The sequence below is a fragment of the Euleptes europaea genome, chromosome 19 (genome assembly GCF_029931775.1).
Source record: "Euleptes europaea isolate rEulEur1 chromosome 19, rEulEur1.hap1, whole genome shotgun sequence".
NCBI lineage: Eukaryota > Metazoa > Chordata > Lepidosauria > Squamata > Sphaerodactylidae > Euleptes > Euleptes europaea.
This window is the reverse complement of record NC_079330.1, coordinates 27,779,570-27,800,392: the sequence shown is the minus strand read 5'-3', so window position 1 is coordinate 27,800,392 and position 20,823 is coordinate 27,779,570. Positions and strand designations below refer to the sequence as shown.

At 46.1% G+C, this 20,823-nt stretch overlaps 1 protein-coding gene across 2 annotated transcripts in view; it reads left to right on the top strand.

Moving 5' to 3' along the window:
* Positions 1 to 20,823, top strand: part of RAD51C (RAD51 paralog C) — a 41,916-nt gene that overhangs the window by 7,562 nt on the left and 13,531 nt on the right. The window contains exons 3-6 of one of the 2 annotated variants that reach the window (XM_056865182.1): positions 1,983 to 2,149; positions 4,580 to 4,713; positions 8,874 to 9,005; positions 12,339 to 12,405. In XM_056865182.1, the coding sequence (XP_056721160.1) occupies positions 1,983 to 2,149; positions 4,580 to 4,713; positions 8,874 to 9,005; positions 12,339 to 12,405 (500 nt within the window). The remainder of the gene's footprint in view (positions 1 to 1,982; positions 2,150 to 4,579; positions 4,714 to 8,873; positions 9,006 to 12,338; positions 12,406 to 20,823) is intronic. The other variant, XM_056865183.1, reaches the window with a different exon arrangement.

Below are 20,823 nucleotides of genomic sequence, written 5' to 3'. Positions count from 1 at the left end.
ACATACCCATGAAGTGGGAGTGATGAGGACAAGCCTTGGAAGTCATCAGGTTTGTATGATCTTCCTCCCGCCCAATGAGTGCTGTGCTGAGATCAAAATCTTCCTGGTTTGCATCTAATCATGACATGTTGTGGCGTCCAAATCAGGCTCCCTAGGACCCTGTGCTTTGTTTCTTGCCTGCAAATCAGGATTAAACCATAGTTCCAAATCCTGGTTTGTAGGCAAGAAACAAATTTCAGTTAATTAAAGCGCCCGATTTGGATGCCACAGCAAATGGCAATTTGTTACAAAGCAGGCATATGACAGGGGGAGAGTGTATGAGCTGGGACTGTCTGGCTTGTTCTTGAAAACAGCCAGTTAAATTGGTGGAATGCAGCCAGTGTGTTTGAACTTCTTTGAACACTTGGAATGTGGGTATGCAAAGCTGCCTTATCCCAAATCAGAACATTCATTGATCTAACATAGATAGATAGATAGTTTATTTGCTACCTGAGAGGTGATTGAGGGATTGTAGGAGCTTTTCTATCTTTTCTCTTTCCCTGTCAGGTCCCATTCTCAGTATGAGGGGCTCAATAAACAGAACAGGGTATAGTGTAAAAGTTACAGTTCAGGAGAACATGTTCAGTGGTTTCTAAATCCCCAATATAACATGATATTGTTTACTCTGACTGGCAGTGGCTCTCCAAGGTCTTGGGCAGCATCTCAGTTTTATTACTGAGATTCTTTTAACTTTGGAGATGGGCCGTGGCTCAGTGGTAGAGCATCTGCTTGGCATGCAGAAGGTACCAGGTTCAGCCCCCGGCATCTCCATTTAAAGAGACTAGGCAAGTATGTGATGTGAAAGACTTTTCTCTGCCTGAGGCCCTCGAGAGCTGCTGCCGGTCTCTGACTTTGATGGACCAAGGGTCTGATTCAGTATAAGGCAGCTTCATGTGTTCAACTGGAGGTGGTGGGGTTTGAAGGTGGGACCTTCTACATGCAATGCATGTTCTTAACCCACAGAGCTATGAACCCCCTGTATTTGTTCTATTTAATACTGAGGTGTAGGTAGTCACCTGTGCATGCTGGATGTGAGCAAAATATAACCGCCAGGTCATATCCAATACACCATGTCCACATCATAGCTGTGTCCCCTGATTGGCCACCACAAACTGGTAGCTACCATTTTAACAAATTTAAAGCTTCCATCTTGCATCGCCAGCTTCTCTGTATCAGCCCTAATGCTCTTAGGGCTGTACCAGCTTGCTTAGGAATACATTCCATTGAACAGAGTGCGGATTCTAAGTAAACATCAGGGTGTTCATCCGATTAATTTTCTCACTGTGACTCAAAGTAGACTCAGGTGCTAAGCAAGCATGCTTAGAACATGGTGTGTTGATGTCTTAGGGGCAAACTACACATAATGTATTCCACATAAACTACGTATTACATCTACCAGGTGGTTGCCACACACAGTTTCAGCCGTATGGCTGCTGTGAGTTCTCCATGGGAACTAAGATTGGAAGCGCCATGGGAGCCCACTTCAGATCGACACTGCAATACTACCGCCTGTAGTATTGATCCAAATCGGGGGGCTCCTGTGGTGCTTCCAGATTGAGTTCCCATGAGGAATTCACAGCTGCCATATGGCTGGAAGTACTGTGGTGATCACATGGTAGACGTAACATGTAGCTTGGACCTTACTGTAGCTGAACCTTCGTTTAAAAGACTTAACTCTGCAGGGTTGTTGTTGTTTTTAAAGATCACCCTATGTCTGAGGTAATAACCAGATTCTCAAGATTCTTGGTACTATACCAGATTGCCCATTCCACATTGCAGAAATCTCTCTGTAATTTTGTTTCCTGTCTGATTTACTCTTTGCCAGAAGAAGAATCAATTTCCCTGGAGATAAGCTAGGAGTGGGTTTTTAATAACCTTTATTTATTGATCTTTAATTATCTCTGCTTGCCTGTCTGTGACTTTCTTTATGTCTCCTTGCTCAGCATGCAGCTGGTGGTGGATGTGCAGTTTCCAGAGTGCTTTGGAGGGCTTGCGGGAGAAGCTGTTTTCATAGACACTGAGGGAAGCTTTATGGTAGACAGAGTCGTGGATATGGCATCTGCTTGTGTTCAGCACTGCCGGTTGATTGCAGAAATGCACCCCGAAGAAGGTTTGTTACCAAACTGCGTTCGTGCTGGAATTATAAGTAGGGTGTGTCTGCCTACCTCAAGACTTGCTGGAATTTTGTGAAATTTACGGTGCTCCTTTTGAATTACAGTCAGGGACAGAGTACTGAATCTTCCTCTTTCCTCCTCCTTGCCTTTCCCAGCCACTGGAAATCTTATACAGTTATCCTTTCTGAGATTTCAGCAGGCATTACTTATACCATTTCAAGCATATTTTCAAAACTCTGAGGGCTAGGAACTTGCTTTTTCTTTAATAATTCTCTTGTTTTTATGTTTAATCTCACGATATTGAATTCTGTACCCTGCATCACATTCTGTGCACTTCTGCCTCAGGCACATAGGTAGTTTCCACATGGAAACTATTTTCCCCATGGCAGGTGCCACTGCTGATAAAGTGCCATGGAAACAGGGCTTCAACATGGCAGGTTTCCTTGCAGTTTTCTGGCCCCAGTCCCCCAGCCTCTGTCGTTCCCCCCCCCCTCCCGTGACTAGGGCTTTTGCAATTTAAAAAAATCAGCACTGGAATATCATTATATTGATACACTGTTATAACAAATATGTAACAGATTCTCTGAATTCCCATCTTTCATTTTTTAAATGTACCCCAAAGGTTTGTTACCAAACTGCATTCATACTGGAATTATAAGTAGGGTTGTGTCTGCTTACCTCAAAGGGGAAATGTATAGCTCTGCAATTGAAGAGGCTGGAGACTTCTTCTTTTTAATGAAAGGTGGGAATTCAGGGAACCTATTACAAATATTGTCACAACAGTAAATTTACATAACAATATTCTTGTGCTGATATTTAAAAAAAATAAAAAGCCCCCCAATAGCGGGGGAAGGAAATGGCCGCTGCAGGGACAAGGTTAGAGAAAATCCAGACTTACCCATCCACATAGCAGTCACCGAGGCTTCACTGCAGTCTTTCTGAAAACTTTGCAGCAAAACAGGTGTGAGAAAGATTGGAGAAAAGGCAGGGAAACAGCCAGAAGTTTATGACTGCAGCACTATGCTGTGGGGAAGTTGGAAAAAAACCCCGCTTCCCAATAGCACTGAACCTGGGGCAGATAACCTTTGTGGAAATGGCCATAGTCCTGCTTGTGGACTATCTGTATTTCTTTTCAAAAGTTTGGCTGTGGCGGATTATAACAGAATCAAAGAAGTAAATAGGTCCCTGTGTAGCCAAACCTGTTCTTGTGCCTAGGAATATCTTGAGTAGCTGACTGGCACCTTCATCTTGATAGCTGACTTCATTCCACAATATACTAGATTCTCAGGACAACTAAGCACTGATATCCTTCAGAGAGTGTGTGTGTTTGGGTGTGTTGTGTGTGTGAGAGAGACAGAGAGAAGGGTAGGTAATAGTAGACTGGTTTGGGGCTAAGCAGATAGAACTCCTCTAGCCCCACACAGCACAATCCTGTGCATATTTACTCAGAAGTAGGTCTCACTGTATTAAAAAATAATACAGTATTTATGCAGCCTTCTGACTGTTAGAGTAGTTTGCGCCTGCTGTCTCAGCTACCGTGTATGGTAGGTAGGTCTGTTGTTTATGTCATACTGCACATATGAGGACAGAAGCTGAGCGATCATGACTTGCCTGAGACGAGATCCAAAACACTCTTGCCACCGCAGGTAAAAATGTAAGTCAGGGAAACCAGCTCTGAAAGCCCTGTTTTGGGGGTTTGTTTTTTAAGTCTCCTATAATGTACCAAAGCCAAGAGTCCCTCTTTCAAAAAAAAAGTTACTTCAAGCACAGCACACACCATACCCAATATTCTGCCCCTGTTTTTTAAAAAGCACACTTACATAAATTATTTCCAGGCAGAAGGTTCAAGAGGGACTTTAACTTTGTTTCTACGAAACAGGAATTTTAATGTGTTTAAAATATTTGTTCCACCTTTTCCTCCCTGCAAAGGGCTTAAGAGGACGTAAGACAAAATGCTGAGAGCAACAGCAATAAAACAATTAAAATAAAAACAATGCAGAAAGGAAGGGACAAAGCCATGCCTCTCTGGACACTAGAAATGATTCGTTTGCTCCCATGCTTGGCCAAAGTCTTTGGAGCTCTACCTAAGGTTACCTAACAGATTCATAGTTGCAGCAATGTTTGAACCTGGGGCATCCTACCACTTAGTCTCACTACACTAAGATGTGTGAAAAAACCTTTAGAGACTACAGTAAATGAATTGCTTTTAAGTGTATTTTTAGAAAGTAATTGCTTTGACCACACCCTAGAAATCCTCTATTGGCCAGCCTGTTGATCTCTTTAGCCAAGAATTAAGCCCCTCCCCCTTCCTTACAGTACATGAATGTGTTTTTACAATGAGGCTTAAGGGACAAGTTGAAGGAAGGCTGGTGATGCTGGAAAGCCATGTGTCCCATGCAGATGTTCATTTTTCCTTTCTCATTCAGACCATCAAGCAGCACTGGAGGCTTTTACCCTGGAAAATATCCTCTCTCACATCTATTACTTTCGTTGTCATGACTATGTGGAGTTGTTGGCACAGGTCTATCTTCTCCCAGATTTCCTCTCTGAGCATTCCAAGGTATGGGTTGCTGAAGGTGCTGTATGTGTGTGCCTGTGCATGTTTCAGAGAGAGAGAGAGAGAGAGAAATGGGTATCAAGGGTCTGCCTTGATATCATGAGCAATAATTAGATATTCTGATCTCTGAGTTGTTTTGGGTTGGACTGAGGCCAGATATTTTTAAGTTAAATTACTCCCATTTCTTTATCCCTTTACACACTCCTAATGGTGGCCGCAACTCAAAATAGTTGGGTGTGCTTAAAATCTTTGGTGTCAGAGGTCAGGTGTACTTGGGCCCAGGGTGGATGACTTGCTGCCCAATTTCCGAATTCCCCACAAGCTTGCATGTGCCTCTTGGATTTACAAAATTCTTCCTACAGCCCATGAAGAGGGAAACAAGTGCAGTGAGAAGATCACTCAAAATTGGAGCAAGTCTTCCAGGGCTGCTGGAAAGCTTGCCTTATATTCATAGTACAGCCACAAGAACCCTCTTCTTTCAGTAGCAAGGCCGAGCTCGTGGTGATGCTGGAGTTCCATGCGTTCCCAATGTATAATTTGACCCTGTGACAGAATGAGCCCCACCAATCTGTGAGCACTGTTCTGTTTTGAGTATTTATTCTGTCCTTCCACATGTCATAGAATGCCTCGCTGACCCCCTCCAAGAGGTTAAGACACCCAGCAGCCATTCTGGGTCTCATCGTGTGATGTGGCCCAAAGTGGAGGGCATTTCTCCACAGACTCTAAAAAGTAAAATGAATCAGGATGACTGTACTGGGAGTGGGGAGTTTGTTTTTCATTTTCCACAAAGAAATCTGGCGCTTCCTTGGAAGATTAATGCGGCCTCCTCAGTTAATGGCAGACGAGCCTGACTGAAAAAAAAGCTGGGGCCACCTATTCTGACCTTCCCCATGCAGTGTGCCCCCATGCAAGGGTGTCAGACATGTTCTAGGTCACTCTTTTAGGTGACAGTGATTTGCTTGGGTCGGCCTGGTCAGTTGCCCCCATATGAACGGGGTGTGGTTTCCTGGACGTATCTCATAAACCTGTCTAACACGCCAGAGTTTCTTGGCAGTCATAAAGGGTTCCTTGACAAACAAGCTAATGTGGAAAGGATTGCCTCAAGGTAGAAAGTTTTGAAATCCACTCTTCTAAAACACATACTTTGCACATTCTCAGTGTTGTCATAGCTCTGTGTCTTAACAGTAAAAGGCTAGGCTTGTGCCTGTCATTAAAGCAGCAAAAGCGGGCTAGCCACAGACGGGAAGGGGGGATTCCCTAGGTATTCAGGAAAATATTATGTTAATACATACATACACACACACATACACATTTATAATGAGTTGTCGATACAACTCTTCCTCATCCTATTTCTTATCCCCAGTTAATGCTTCACAAAAAAAAATATGGAGGTGGGGAGCCCCTTGGCAAGAAGGTGGGATAAAAATGTAGTAAGTGGAGTCCATTAAAGGGGAAAAAAGCAAAGAGGGAAATTGGCCTGATCAAGCTCCTGAGTTTATAGAATGGTGGAGGAAGAAGGCTGGGTTGGAGGCCTTTCCAAATCACTTGGCCTCTTTGTCCACCTCCTGTGATTAATTTTACACCCCCACCCTCCACTTTTGTTTGCTTAATTTACATAATCCTGTTGTCTTTTTTAATTGAAACTTCAAAGTTTGGGGATTCTGTTTTGTTTTTTGTCAGGGAAGGGAAGGAAGGAAGAAATATGTAGAAAAACAGAGGCTGTGGCTTACAGGCAGCAATAAAACAGCTTAGTGGGTTTTGTGAGTTCTCTCCACTCCATGCTCTGGCTTTGCACTGGAAGTCTGCAGTACTTTTTTAATGTGGTAAATAGGGAGGGTATGATCCCTGGTCCCATCCTGTAGTGCTCAAGTGAAGGCCTTTGACTCCCCCCAAAACAACATAAATAAAAAATAAAAGTAAAAATTACAAAATTAAATATATTTAATTTTAACAACCAGTTTGCTGTTTTTATTATTTTATAATGTCAGCTGCCTGTGCAGTTGAGACTTTTTGTTCAGGGCAGAGTATTGGCTTACAGAGACTCAAATGGGAATTCTAAACATACAGTAACTCCCTCAGTGTATGGTTGGGCCCCTACAATCTGTGATGAATGTGCCTCCTAGCATACTGGACCACCCAAGTCCAAATTCCTTTAAAAAGACTCTGGGTGTCTGTCACACACTTTAAGTCATTCCCCTGCCAAGATGTTAGCTAGAATGCCCCCCCCCCAAAAAAAAGATTAGTTTTGGGGTATGAGTAAAGTACCGTGTTCAACACAACATGGATGTAGTCTATATCAGACATTCTGGTTTGGAAGATGAAGTTTTCCAGACAGAAGCAAAGGTTTGCTTATGATAAACGAAGAATTTTTGCATCGTTAATAGATGCGGCAAGGCAGTTGGAATAAATCATAATTAAGCACCGCGATGGGAACGAGCTCCAAGCATCCTTATTTACTTCTAATGAATGAATTATGAATTAAACATTTATGAAAAGCAAATACCTGGAGGGACCGGGAACTGAGCTCCATAACACAGGGCGCCTTCGGGTGTGTGCATTTTGGTGTATCTGTGGCTTCGTTGTGTATGGGGGTGGTTAGTGCTGGAGGTATTCTTTTGGGAATCCTGGTTTCCCTTTTGAAAAACAGGAAGTTGCCAGCTTGCATGATTGGGGAAGGAAGCTTTGAAACAGAAAAGCAGGGCATGAAATCTCAACAGGTTCTGTTGTGTGTTGGGCTTGGCTGGTGGTCTGGCCCATCCTACACAGCTCCTCTTTGTCCCCTGGTTGCTCTCTTCCATCCTCTAAAATAAGCTGTCTAGGCCAAATTTGTGCCTTGTGTCCCTCCCCCCAATCTTGTCAAAATTTATTGTAAATCCTTCAAAATACAACTGTTGTAAGTAAAAGCAGCTCTGCGATTTTTAAAAAAAGTTGCATTAACTTCTGAATTTGGGTTTCCTAGTGGGTTGGTGACTGTTACTGTCAGAAAATATGATGCTTGTAGAATTCCACTTTCTTGAATAAAATTCTAGATAGGGCCATTTCCTACAGTACACAGAAGCAAATCTGAGGTTGCTTCAGAGGCCTGGTTTGTGACATAATGGGAGGAATCCAGCCAGCTTTCTTGCTCAAGACTTGCCCAGTTCTCCTCCTTACTGCAGGCCCTGTACCGCATGGCTTTTGTCCATGTAGGTCCTGCGATTCCCAGTATAGCCTTTTTTAGGTGGTCAAAGGGCCCCCTTTGGACCAGCAAAAGAGCTGATTGGCTACCACACATTGTGAGTGAGCTACCACACATTGTGAGTGAGCATCTGGAATATTTAGGCTTGTGTCCCACCCCTTTATGTGGCAATATATTGAATGACTTCTCGATTTGCAGCAAACTGCAGTTTGTTGTTAAGAGTGCAACAGCCCTGCTAGACCAGACACATGGTCCATTTAGTCCACTTTGCTGGCCCAGTGGCACCTTCTGGAAAGTGACAACAGGAACAAACCAGGCTTATTGCCTTTTCTCTAGTGCCTCCCTCTGCCGGTTTAGTCCCCGTGCAATTGTTTGGGAGGTGAACTGACTCTGTCCTCCAAGATTGTTCCTGTTGTTAACAGAAGCTCCAGTCAACCATGGCTCCCCAAAGAGCACATCTGTATTAACACAGTTGCTGCATTCATTCTTCTGGGTGTGCATTTAAGATGTGTTAAGTATACATCTAACAACATAATGTGTGAAATAGTTTCGAGAGCAACTGTGTAGGAACACTGAGGTGTTTTTTTTTAAGGTGTAGGCCCTTGTTTGCTTTCCTTAAATGGCTGGAGAGCTAGTGTCGTTTAGTGGCTTGCACTAGGCTCTAAAAGTCCCAAGTTAGAATCCTCACTCTTCTGTGGAAGCTCACTGGGTAACCTTGGGCCATGGGTACTTTCACTCACGTTCGCCCCTGGTCTGTCTCGGTTGTTCTTTGGAGTTATGCATGAGTTTTCCCTCCATTAGAGATGACCTCGGGGCCAGCCCTCGCAAATCCTGGGACTTCCCGTTCCTCTATTAACCCAATTCTTTGATCTCTCCTAAGAACAATGTGGTAAACTATTGGGGAGAAAAGTGGGTGGGCATCTATCTAAATCATTTGATTTCTGCCGAATGACAGTTTTCTTCTTTTTAAAAATCCCGCCTTCAGGTCCGACTGGTTGTGATCGATGGTGTTGCCTTTCCATTCCGCCATGACTTTGAGGACCTCTCGCTGCGGACGCGGCTCTTGAATGGCCTGGCCCAACAGCTGATCACCATCGCCAATGACCACACGTTGGCTGTGAGACTTCCTGAGTAAAGGGAGGGTGCCCCAGCAGAAATGTTAAGGCAAAGGGGCATGGCTTTGCAATACGGAAATGACCAAAATGTGGTTAAACAACTGCCCAGTGGCATAAAAACAGCAGAAATCTGCTTTTGAAAAAATGAATATTGAGATACTCCAGTGGCTATATTCTAAACACCAAGTCCATGCTTATGTGATGCACTCTTGTAAAACATGTGAAAACAGACCTTGAAATTTGGCTTTCTAAGAATATCCATCTATAATTTTGAAACGTTTCTAGCCCTGATGACTAAAAAAAAGTCACTGTTGTTTATCTAAAATTCCAGCTTTCGTTCCTTCTCCCTTTCTTGCAATACTTAGAGAAAGAGAGATAAGTGAGGGTAGGAGTACAACAGCTGAGGTGGAAGAATAGTTTTGCTAGCTCTGGGGACCCCAACGGGGTGCCCGTGGGTGGCATGGTGCCCACCAACACCTCTTCTGGTGCCCACCAAGTGTTTTTAGGAAGCGGGGCCAGATAGGGCTTTTGCCCAGCAAGGCTTCTGATTGACTATTGGAAATTTGATTGGCTGGGCAGATTTTTTAAAATGTTGCTTTGGCAGCAGCTACCACCACAGCACAAAGATCTTCACTTAGGGTTGCCAACTGCCAGGTAGTAGCAGGAGATCTCCTGCTAATTCAACTGATCTCCAGCCGATAGAGATCAGATCACCTGGAGAAAAATGGCCACTTTGGCAATTGAACTCTATAGCATTGAAGTCCCTCCCCTCCCCAAACCCCCTCCTCCTCAGGCTCCACCCAAAAAATCTCCCGTTGGTGGCGAAGAGGGACCTGGCAAGCCTATCTTCACTGTGTTACTGAAGTTAAACTGTGGCAATCATTTTGTGGCTGGCTCTGTCTCCTGTGTCAGCCATTCTGTTGCTGCGCCCACCATGCTGTGTCCGAATTCCAAATATGTCCACAGGCTCAAAAAGGTTGGAGGCCCCTGCTCTAGCTGACACTAGAGTATGGCCTGCTATGCCCTTCTCAGAGAAAAGTACAGTCCTTACTTTAGGACTGGTCTGTGCCACTCTGGGGGCACTATAAGTGGCGGGAAGATCCAAGGGTTCCGTTCACATGTAAAGTGGGTGAAGAACTAATGTCTGCAACCAAAAATGGAGCATGCAGCCAAGGAGAGCTACACCCTGCCTTCTTGCTTTGCTTTGTGGTGCTTCTTTGTTTGAGACAGGTTCTTTTTCTGGCTCAGGGCTGATACTGAGAGTAAGCCAGAAAGGAACTGAAAGCAGTTGAGCACCGCAAGGTATAGGGGGGCAGTATTTGGCTCCCCTTTTGGTGAACAGTTCAATTTTTCACATGAACAGGGGAGGACACAGGAATAAATGGGTGAGAATCATCCTGACACAACTAGTTTGGCCTCACGGCAGAATTTTCAAACTAAGTGTTACTTAGTCCTGTTTTTATTGGCTTATGGATCTTGGGGCATGGGAAGGAATTCTTCAGTGACTGCTGATCTTTGCTTTTGTTTCGCTAACTTTGTCTACCACTCAATAGCCATTCTTTGCATGTGATTTGCAGTACAGCATTAAACAGAAAAATCTATTTGAAACCAGAGATTCTTTAGCTTTCAGTTCCATCCACTTCAATTTTTCTTGGAAATAGGATTGTCCTAATTGACTCTTTGAAAGTCAGTGAAGAAGACAGGCAGGGAGTTCCTTAACTGGGGTGCCGCCACCGAAAAAGGCTCTGAAATTCAAAGCCACTCAAGCAGTCAGGGCACCCTTCAGCTGAACTCAAAACGTGAGAACGGTATCCGCCTATCTAGGAGGATCTCTCTCACAAACACCCACATGTTTTAAAATGAGCTAAGAGTTTCCTGTCCTCAGCCGGTCATGCTGCTTTTAAAAAATTAACCCTTGGCCTTCACAAAAAGGCCAGCTGCATGCCAAGAGAAAAGCCACTTTGCTGGCAGAGGCATCCGTGAAAAAAATCCTCAGCATCCTGCCTGCGGATTCTTCGTCGGTGCCCCCTTTGACCTCTGCTTGGAGGTGCTGCTGGCATGGCCAGCATCCTAGCCAGCGGAGGGCACGTTTGAGCCACAGCTATTTATAGGTGGGCTTTTTTCAGCCCTACTGCGTCTAACAGGAACGAAGCTTACGCAAGTTCTGGAATGGTGCTTGTCTCTCCCCTGTTTCCAGGTAACAGCTCCTCCTAAGCTGTGATTCTGTGTGCACGCTGGGATTTCTTTTTTATTGCTTTGTGGCTAAAAATAAACCCCTTCGTGTGTTTTTACTCAGCAGTAAGGAGGGAAGTGGAGGAAACTGATTTCTGTCTTGTTACACCGTTGTGACGTTCATGGTTGACATTGGGGCCATTGAATGTGCTGTGCAGGACCACAACAATTCACCACAGCGAGGCTTTGCTTCATGTGTGGGTTGGGATGAGTGGTGTGGAAAGTATGGAGCTATTAATTACCGTACTGATACTGTCATCATTATTGATTATGAGAGGGAGGGCATCTTGGCCATCTTCTGGGCATGGAGTAGGGGTCACTGGGGGGGTAGTTGTGAATTTCCTGCATTGTGCAGGGGGTTGGACTAGATGACCCTGGTGATCGCTTCCAACTCAGTGATTCTATTATTCTATTTTGCACAGGCTTTCTTGCTTTGAGCCACTCTGGTCCATAAATGAAGTTTTCTAGTGAACAGAACAGTAGGGTCAGATGGGACCCAAAGGTCATCCAGTCCAGCCTGGTCCCCTTGAGTGTCCCTATCCAAAGTCTGTTCAGTTTTCTTATAAAAAAAGCTCTTTGCTGACACTTCAGACTTATGGCTGCTTCTGTTCTTTAACAAAAAATGCTAACTGTGGGTTGTGTTTGTGTGTTTTCTCCCTTTTTTGAAACAGAAGTACAAGTGATCTGTTCTCCAGCATTGTATTTATCCAGTCCCCCTCTCCCCCATACACCATTCCTTTTCTCCCCCACCCCCCGCAACTGTTCCCCATTTAGACTTCCACTTATCCAAATGTTCTGGGTGTCATCATCTCCTCCCACTGCCCCAGGCCACTTGGATTTTAACAAAATGATAGAGATCTGAGGGCAGTTTTTGCAGATGACTCCTGATGGTTCCTTCTGGGTGGCAACCCATCTGTTGTACATCTACATGGAAGCATTCTGTAAGGCAGGCTGGCATTTTAACAATGGTAGAAGTGTGAGAACTGGGTTCTCCTTTATCTCTCTCTCTCAGAGTCATGCAGATTGTTCTGTTGGAATCAGCCTGTCTGTATTTGCTTCCTGTGTTTTATGTTGGTTCTACCTTCTCTTTTTCCTTCTTTCAGGTAGTTTTGACCAATCAAATGACAACAAGAATTGGACAAAGACATTCCTCTTTGATTCCTGCCTTAGGTGAGTGCTTAGGCTGCAAGTAGAAGGGTTTTCCATCTACGTAAGATCTTTCAGACACCATCAACAGCACCACTGATCTTGCCTCCCGAATGATTCTCTCCAAAGATGCATTTGGTTGCAGGATGTTTTCTCTGATGCAGGCATGTCATAGTTGGAGCTGCCGCTTCTCTGGGCTGCTTTCATGATTGCGCCAGCTGTCCAAAAAAAAAAATGTGTCACCATGATGGCCAAAACCAGGTACCAGGAAATGGCAGCTTTAAAACTGCAGAGCTTGCAGTATGCATGGGACATTATCCGTGCTAGTGCATCACTGGGGATACCCAAAGAGCATTTTATGAAAACATAATCTGCCCTAAACTGTAAGCTCTAGCCCTGCGGCGAACCCATAAACAGATTTCAGCAGACGGCAAATCCACGAAAACAGTTTTATTGGTTAGAATCGACTGGTTTCAGAAGCCATATTCAAAAGGACACTAGTAAGGTGCAAAGGCAAAGTGCACAGCATATATGGAAAAGCAAAAGGAGATAACTGGTAACCTAGGCAACCCCCCTCCCAGAGGCAGGAAGGAGCACTTGGCGATTCCCACAGTATGGGAATCTATGAAGACTAAACATGGGGCACAGACTGGCCTTGGACAGAACAGCACAACAGCACCTGGGAGCAGCACAATCGCACTACCGCATACCATCCTCATGGCTTGCTCCTGACATTCTGCCCCCCTAAAGACCCTCCCTCACCCTCCCACCGTGGGTTTGTGAGGGTAGGCTGCATGAAATTCTTGTACTGAGTGGGGGGTGGAGACATCACTGGGGCGCACCCATTCATCCTGGGCGGGACTAAAATGTTTCCAGCGGATCAGGTACTGAAGGGCACCATAGCGAATGCGAGAATCCAGTATTTTAGCCACTTCAAAATGCTCCTCCCCCCCCACACACACCATTTCAGGCACTTCAGGTTGTGGTTCAGGATGCCATTTTTGGGAAGGAACAAACGGCTTTAAAAGACTGACATGGAACACAGGATGGATTCTTCGTAGGGACTTGGGCAAGGAGAGTTCCACAGCCACTGGATTAATAATCCGTAAAATGGGGAACGGACCTACATACTTGGCACTGAGTTTATCACACGGGCGGGTGGATCGTAGGTTCTTGGTGGACAAATAGACAAGATCCCCCACTTTGCATTCCATACTGGGGGAGCGATGTTTGTCAGCCTGAGCCTTGTAATGCCGTTTGGCCCGCTCTAGATTTTTAACCAGCCATGGCCAGGCTGTTTGAATAGTACGTACCCATCCGGCCACATCCGCTCCCCCCTCCTCCTCAGAAACATCAATATGACCAGCGGGGCCAAACTCTTTACCATGGACAACCTGGAAAGGGCTGAATCCTGTGGATTGGTGAACCGCATTATTATAAGCATATTCAGCAAAAGGCAACAGGTCTACCCAATCATCTTGATGGTAATTAACGTAACAGCGCAAATAGCATTCCAACACCGCATTTACCCTTTCAATCTGACAGTCCATTTGGGGATGGAAGGCACTAGACAGTCCTTGTTCTACTCCGACCAGTTTGAGAAAAGCCTTCCAGAATTTGGCCACGAAAGTTGATCCCCTGTCCGTCACTATCTTGCGTGGAAAGGAATGTAGACAGAAGACATGTGACACAAAGAGGCGGGCCAATTTCGGGGCGGAAGGGATACCTGCGCAGGGTACAAGATGTACCTGTTTCGAAAACAGATCAGTAATTACCCAAAGAACTGTCTTTCCCCCACTATTGGTTAGAATTGACAGGTTTCAGAAGCCATATTCAAAAGGACACTAGTAAGGGGCAAAGGCAAGGTGCACAGCATATATGGAAAAGCAAAAGGAGATAACTAGTAACCTAGGCAACCCCTCTCCCAGAGGCAGGAAGGAGCACTTGGTGATTCCCACAGTATGGGAATCTATGAAGACTAAACACGCGGCACAGACTGGCCTTGGACAGAACAGCTCAACAGCACCTGGGAGCAGCACAATCGCACTACCACATACCATCCTCATGACTTGCTCCTGACATAAACCCAGCAAAGAGTTGGCGCCTGGGATACATTAGCTACAGTGTCAATGGGAACATGCACAGTTAAACCAGTTCATATTAATCTCTTAATAAACTCGTAAACTGAAATGTGGCATTCAAGACCCCGTAGGAGGGGGTTGTTTTAATTGGCACCATTTTTGGAGACAGTAGGGAATGTTTTCAATCAAAATGGAAATATGGTTAACGTAGCATGTGCGCTTTCTCTCTCTCTTTTTTCCCTGTAAATCACCTAATAATTCCCTGGATGATTGGGCGGGGGGGGGGGGTGGAGAGGCAGTTCACAAAAGAAATAGTGTTCTTAATGTGTGCTTTCAGCAGTTCAGCCGCTCAGTGGAGATGTAAGATAAATTGAACAAAATAAAAGGCATGTCCTTGGAGGATGCTCGATTTGAAATGTGCATGCAGATAAAGACCTTGTTTTCAGAGGCTGACCTTTTGTCTTCTGCACCTCCTTCCCTCTGTTGTAAACATGATTTTTTTGGCAGATGTTCAGGCAGCAAAGCAAATTAGGGCTAATAGATTTAAGGGTCGGCAACTGGTGGTACATGGGCAGACTTTGGCTCCCTTAAGGGTGCCATTTAATCACTGAGCTTTCCACCCCCCATCTCTCTTCTGTCTCCTCCAAGCTTCTCAGAACAGCTTGGGGGAAGGAAAATTGAGACTTCAGCCAGTAAATAGAGTATTTTCTCTTTCTACTTTATTCCTGGCTATCTCCCTCTTCCCTCCACCTGCCCTGGAGGATTTAAAAAAAATACCCTGTTTTTCTGTTAAGTGGACTCAAAATTGCTTACCTAATTAAAACCAGCTAAAATCTCACTCCACAGAAATGAAATACAATTAAATTTATTTTATTTTTTAAAAGAGAACGAGTCTTTATCCATCAGACTAACTGACCTCCACTTATGAGCCACCAAAAGCACCTTGGGAATGCTTACAGAGCCTCCAAAACCTGTTGGGCCCTTCTGCATGTCCTTATCCATAACATGGGTCTGTTTCTACACAGAGACTATTTTCTAGATAGCTCTTGCAGAGGCACTGTCAGTGGCAACAGAAAACCCACCCAGCAGCCTCAGCCTCCTGCTTCCACCATTTCTTCCCCCACCACTGGGGGGCTTTTTTACAAACACTGGGAATTACTCCACCACTACTAGTTTCCAGTTTTGAAGCCCTTTTTGTGTGTACTTATAAGGGGAAAGATGCAGTCAGAAAACCAGGTTTGTGTTTCAGAATGGACAGGACTCCTCATTTATGCTGCCGCCTATCAGATTTGTTTCCTCTTCTCGTTCTGTGAGAAGGGCATCTTGTCAATCGCGGGTATTGCCATCACCTGCCCAGGGAGGCAGGACTAAAAATTTTCCCCCAACTTCCTGTCACCCTGGGCGGGAAAACCCAGTTTCCGTCCTGCCTTGGTTAGGGTGGCAGCTTCGTTGTGGAACTCCGTCTGACTTTAAAGATTTCTTGTTTGTGTCTAGCTGTCCGTTTGTACTTATCTACTAGTGTGTCTTACTTCCCTCTCTTTTTTACCTGACTTTCGCTGGCTCCGGCCGCCTAAACCTCTCCCCCTCACTAGTCCCTCTTTCACTTTCCTTTCTCTTTCCGTCCCCACTTCGCCCCGCTGGGCAAGATGGCGGACGGCAGGAGGGATTCGGATTCAGACCTCCTCTCTGAGGAGGATCACTATTCAGCCTTCGTCGCCTCGACAGGGTGATGTCTTCAACAGCTGCAGTTGCGGTTCCGCAGTTGCGGTACTGCGGCAACAAGCACGGAGGGACCAACCGCGCCAAAAAAGGCGCGCTCTAATGAGCCACCTCAAAATGGCGTGAAATGCGATGAGCAGTGTGAAGCGGCGGCCGCTGCAACCCCGGCCATGAGAACTCTTCTGCAGGAAGACGCTTCTCCCACTCTCGAGACTCATCAAGGGGGTAATGTAACGCGCACCGAGTTGGAGGCTCCCCTCACTCGGCGGGAAATGTTCGATTTGTTTAATGGGGTTTTAGATAAGCAAGCCCAAATGCTGACGGCCTTTAGGGACTCCATTGTACCTCTTGTACAGGGCACAAGTTCTAATCCTGCCCCTGTTCCCCCTCCATGTTCCCAACAGGGACAGGAAGACCAGCCTAATCCCCATTGGCACACAAAGGCGGCCTTAAAGGCTCCTCCCTCCTCACAAGCCCTCCAGACTCTGGAGGATGGCTCCGTGGTTTCTGACACAGAGAGCAGAGAAGAAGGGTAGTTCGAATCCGACGAAGAGAGCCCAATTTTACTTGAGGAACAGCATCCCCGCCTGTTCTCTGCTGAGGACTTCCAGGGACTGTTAAGCAAGGCTCTGGTGGCTTTAGAACTTAATGAGGATTCAGATCCTGTGGCTGAGCCAACACCAAAATCTAGAAAGAAAGGGGCCAAAGAATTCTTCCCCAGTACCAAGCCCAGGGTCTGGGAAATCCCTTTTCCTGAATATTTGAGAATCAGGTCCAAGCTGAGTTTGACAAGCCTTTAGCCAATAGGCAGTTTACCTCCAACACAAAGAAACTTTATACCATGGTTCCCCAAGCTATGGCTCTTTTTCAGCTTCCCCTTATTGATGTACCAGTAGCAGCAGTCCACTCCCCAGACCTACCCTCTGAGGATGGGATGGGGACCATTAGAGACCCGCTTGATAGGAAAGCGGAGATTCTATACAAAAAGGTCCACGAAGCCTCCACCTTGGCTATACAAGCCTCTGCAGCAACTTCTATTATGGCCAGAGCCTCCATTGTGTGGCTCAGGAAAATTATACAACTTTATGCGGGGGGAAACCGCAAGGTTGCAGAGGGACTCAACAGGCTGCTCAAGGCATCTGTGTTTATGGCAGACGCCTCACTTGATGCCATGTCTTTCGCTGCTCGTGCCACTTCCTCCAACATTGCCATTAGAAGAGCACTATGGATTTGCCCCTGGCAGAATGAGTTTAAAAACAAGACACTTACCATGTCTTATCCATTCACAGGAGGAAAACGTTTTGGGGACAGATTAGAAAAGATCCTTGTAGAAAACAAGGATAAGAAGAAGGTTCTCCCAAAATCCTACAAAAAGGGAGATCTTCCTCTTCCTTCCCCAACTTTAGATCTGCCCACACCCTAGCACCTTTCAGACCAGACCAGAGAAGGGGTACCTGGAACAACAATAGGGGCTCCTTTCGTAGAGGAGGCAACCGGTTTTTTCGTCCCCCCCAGGGACAACAGCAATTCTCAGGCAACAGAGGAGACAAATTCTCCAAAACCCCAAAGTAGTGATGCCAAGTCACAGGAAGTGGGATGCAGGCTTCTACAGTTCCATCCAAAGTGGGAAAGATCATACACAGACGCCTGGGTGTCTCAAGTGATATCTTCAGGCTACCTCATAGAATTCACCTGCCTCCCCAGAGACAAATTTGTAAATTCCCCAAGATCTTTGCGCAGGGAAAAACATCAGAGAACCGTGGATGCCATACTACACCTGCATCAGATACAGGCCATAGAGCCTGTTCCCCAATCCGAGATGGGCAACGGGGTATATTCCATCTTCTTTACAGTCCCCCCAAAAAAAAAGGGGACTGGAGGGCTATCTTAGATCTGAAGCACCTAAAAAAGATGGTCAAATACGGGAAGTTCCGTATGGAAACCCTCCGGTCAATTATAGAAGCCCTACCATTAGACCAATTCCTGATTTCCTTGGACCTGAAGGAGGCCTACCTCCACGTCCCGATCCATCGAACACACCGGAAATTTCTCAGGTTCTGTTATGCAGGGAAACACTATCAGTTCAGGGCTCTTCCCTTCGGCCTGGCATCCCCTTCGGCCTGGCATCTTCACCAAGATGCTGGTGGCGCTGCTTCGACAGGAGGGAATTACCATATTTCCCTACCTGGACAACATCCTAATCTGCTCCAAGTCCAGGGAGGAGGCCCTCTCACACACAGACAGAGTAGTGCAGACTTTCACCAACCACGGTTTTCTAGTGAATCTAGAAAAGAGTCACCTGGTCCCGACCCAGAGGTTAGAGCATCTGGGGGTGATTTTGGACACTCTCAAGAACCTTGTCATTCTACCCCAGGACAAGATTGCCAAAATTCAATCCGTGGTACAGACCACAATCAAATCCAGCCGCGGCAGGATCATGTCCTTGGCCAAATGGTTGGGAAAGATGGTTGCTTGCCTCAGTTCAGTGCCATGGGCCAGGTTACACTGGAGGACACTTCAGAGACTCCTACAACCTTATCAGACTCTCATCACGCAGAGCAGGGACAAATCCATCCCTCTATCCCTGGAATTCCGCCACTCACTCCTTTGGTGATGCAAGACCAGCAACCTCAACAGAGGATTGCACTTTGTCATAGAGGATCAGATTCAGATTTACACGGACGCAAGTCTAGAGGGTTGGGGAGCTACATGCCAAAACCACATAGCTCAGAGCCAGTGGTCAATAAGGGAAAGAAAATTGCACATAAATGTCCTAGAGTTAAGAGCCATCCGGCTGGCTCTACAACATTTTCAGGCTCTCCTGCAGCACAGGCACATCCTGGTTCGCACAGACAATGTCTCCGCCAAAGCTTATCTCAACAAGCAGGGGGGGTGGAAGTCTTCCAGACTCCATCAGGAGGCGGAGATCATTCTCTCCTGGGCGGAGACGAACCTACTGTCACTTGCAGCAGAATATGTCAGGGGGGTTCTCAACCTCCAGGCGGATTGGTTGAGTCAGCAGATCATAGACAAGGGAGAATGGTCCCTCAACAGGTCAGTTTTCAACCAGATAGTAGAGACGTTCGGTCAGCCCGAGGTGGACCTGTTCGCCTCTGCAGACAATCACCTTCTCCCACGGTTCATAACACGGTACCTTCACCCGGAGGCGGAGGACATGGATGCTCTCCTGTCTCCATGGCCGAAGGGATTGCTATTTGCATTTCCTCCCATACCAATCTTGCCAAGAGTGATAAGAAAGATCAGAAAGGAGCAAGCGTCATCCTCATTGCTCCTTTGTGGCCGAGGAGACCTTGGTTCCCCAACCTAAAGAGACTATCAGTTCAACCTCCTTGGGAACTTCCAGCCATCCCAGACCTGCTCCATCAGGGTCCCCTATTTCATCCAGACCCTCAATGGCTTCACTTAACCGCTTGGAAATTGAGCGGTTTGCTCTGCTAGAGAAGGGATACAGCTCAGTGGTGGTCGATACTATGATAGAAGCCAGGAAACCCTCTACCAGAAGGATTTATAACACCTCCTGGAGAGCCTTCGTCCTGTGGTGTAGGCGCAAGCATATTGACCCACTCTCGCCTGGCATTCCAAAGATTCTAGAGTTCCTCCAAGATGGAGTTGCTCAGGGTCTCAAAGCTTCCACTCTGCGCAGCCAGGTAGCAGCCATGTCCATGGTTCTATCATCTGCCGATGGCCTACCACTTTCAAGACACCCCCATATCATAACATTTCAGAAAGGGGTGGTCCAGATTAAACCTCCAGTAGTACACTGCTTTCCAACGTGGCGGCTCAATATAGTTCTCACCGCCCTGACACGCCCTCCTTTTGAGCCCATCAGGGACATCCCTTTACAGACGTTGAGGATGAAAGCCATCTTCCTCACGGCGGTAACCTCGGCCCGTCGAGTAGCAGAGTTGAGGGCACTTCCAGTGCGTGAAGGTTTCTGCACCTTTCACAGAGACAAGGTGGTCCTCAGACCGGACGCCACATTCATTCCAAAGGTGAATGTTTCATAGGTCCCAGGAGATTCACTTACCCTCCTTTTGCCCCAATCCAGTTCACCCGAAGGAGAAGGAGTGGCACCATTTAGATCTCTGGCAACTTCTAAAGGTCTACCTTAATCGCATGGAATCTATTAGGCGCTCAGATGCACTGTTCATCTCCTTAACCAGTCCATGCAAGGGGCAGAAAATGTCTAGTTCTGCCATTAGTTACACAGTTAGACAATGCATTACTGAAGCATATAGGGCCAGCAAAATTCCACCTCCATTGGGTATTACTGCACATTCGGTGCGCAGTGCAGCCACATCAGCGGCTTTTAATAGGCATGCTTCGCTGGATGAAATTTGTAGAGCAGCTACCTGGTCTACAGCCAATACTTTCATTAAACATTATAAAATCGATTCCAGGGCCTCTGCTGACGCAGCCTTCAGTAGAAGGGTCCTGCAGCATGTCTTGGATAAGTCCTAGGTCCCACCCAGATGAACAGCTCTTGGATATCTCGCGATTTACAAGATGCCCTTCTCCCAGAACGAGAACGGAGCCTTGTTTACTCACCGTGATGGCTCCTTCTGTTCTGGGATGAAGGGCATCTTACCCACCCAATAATACAAGATAAACGATTATCCAA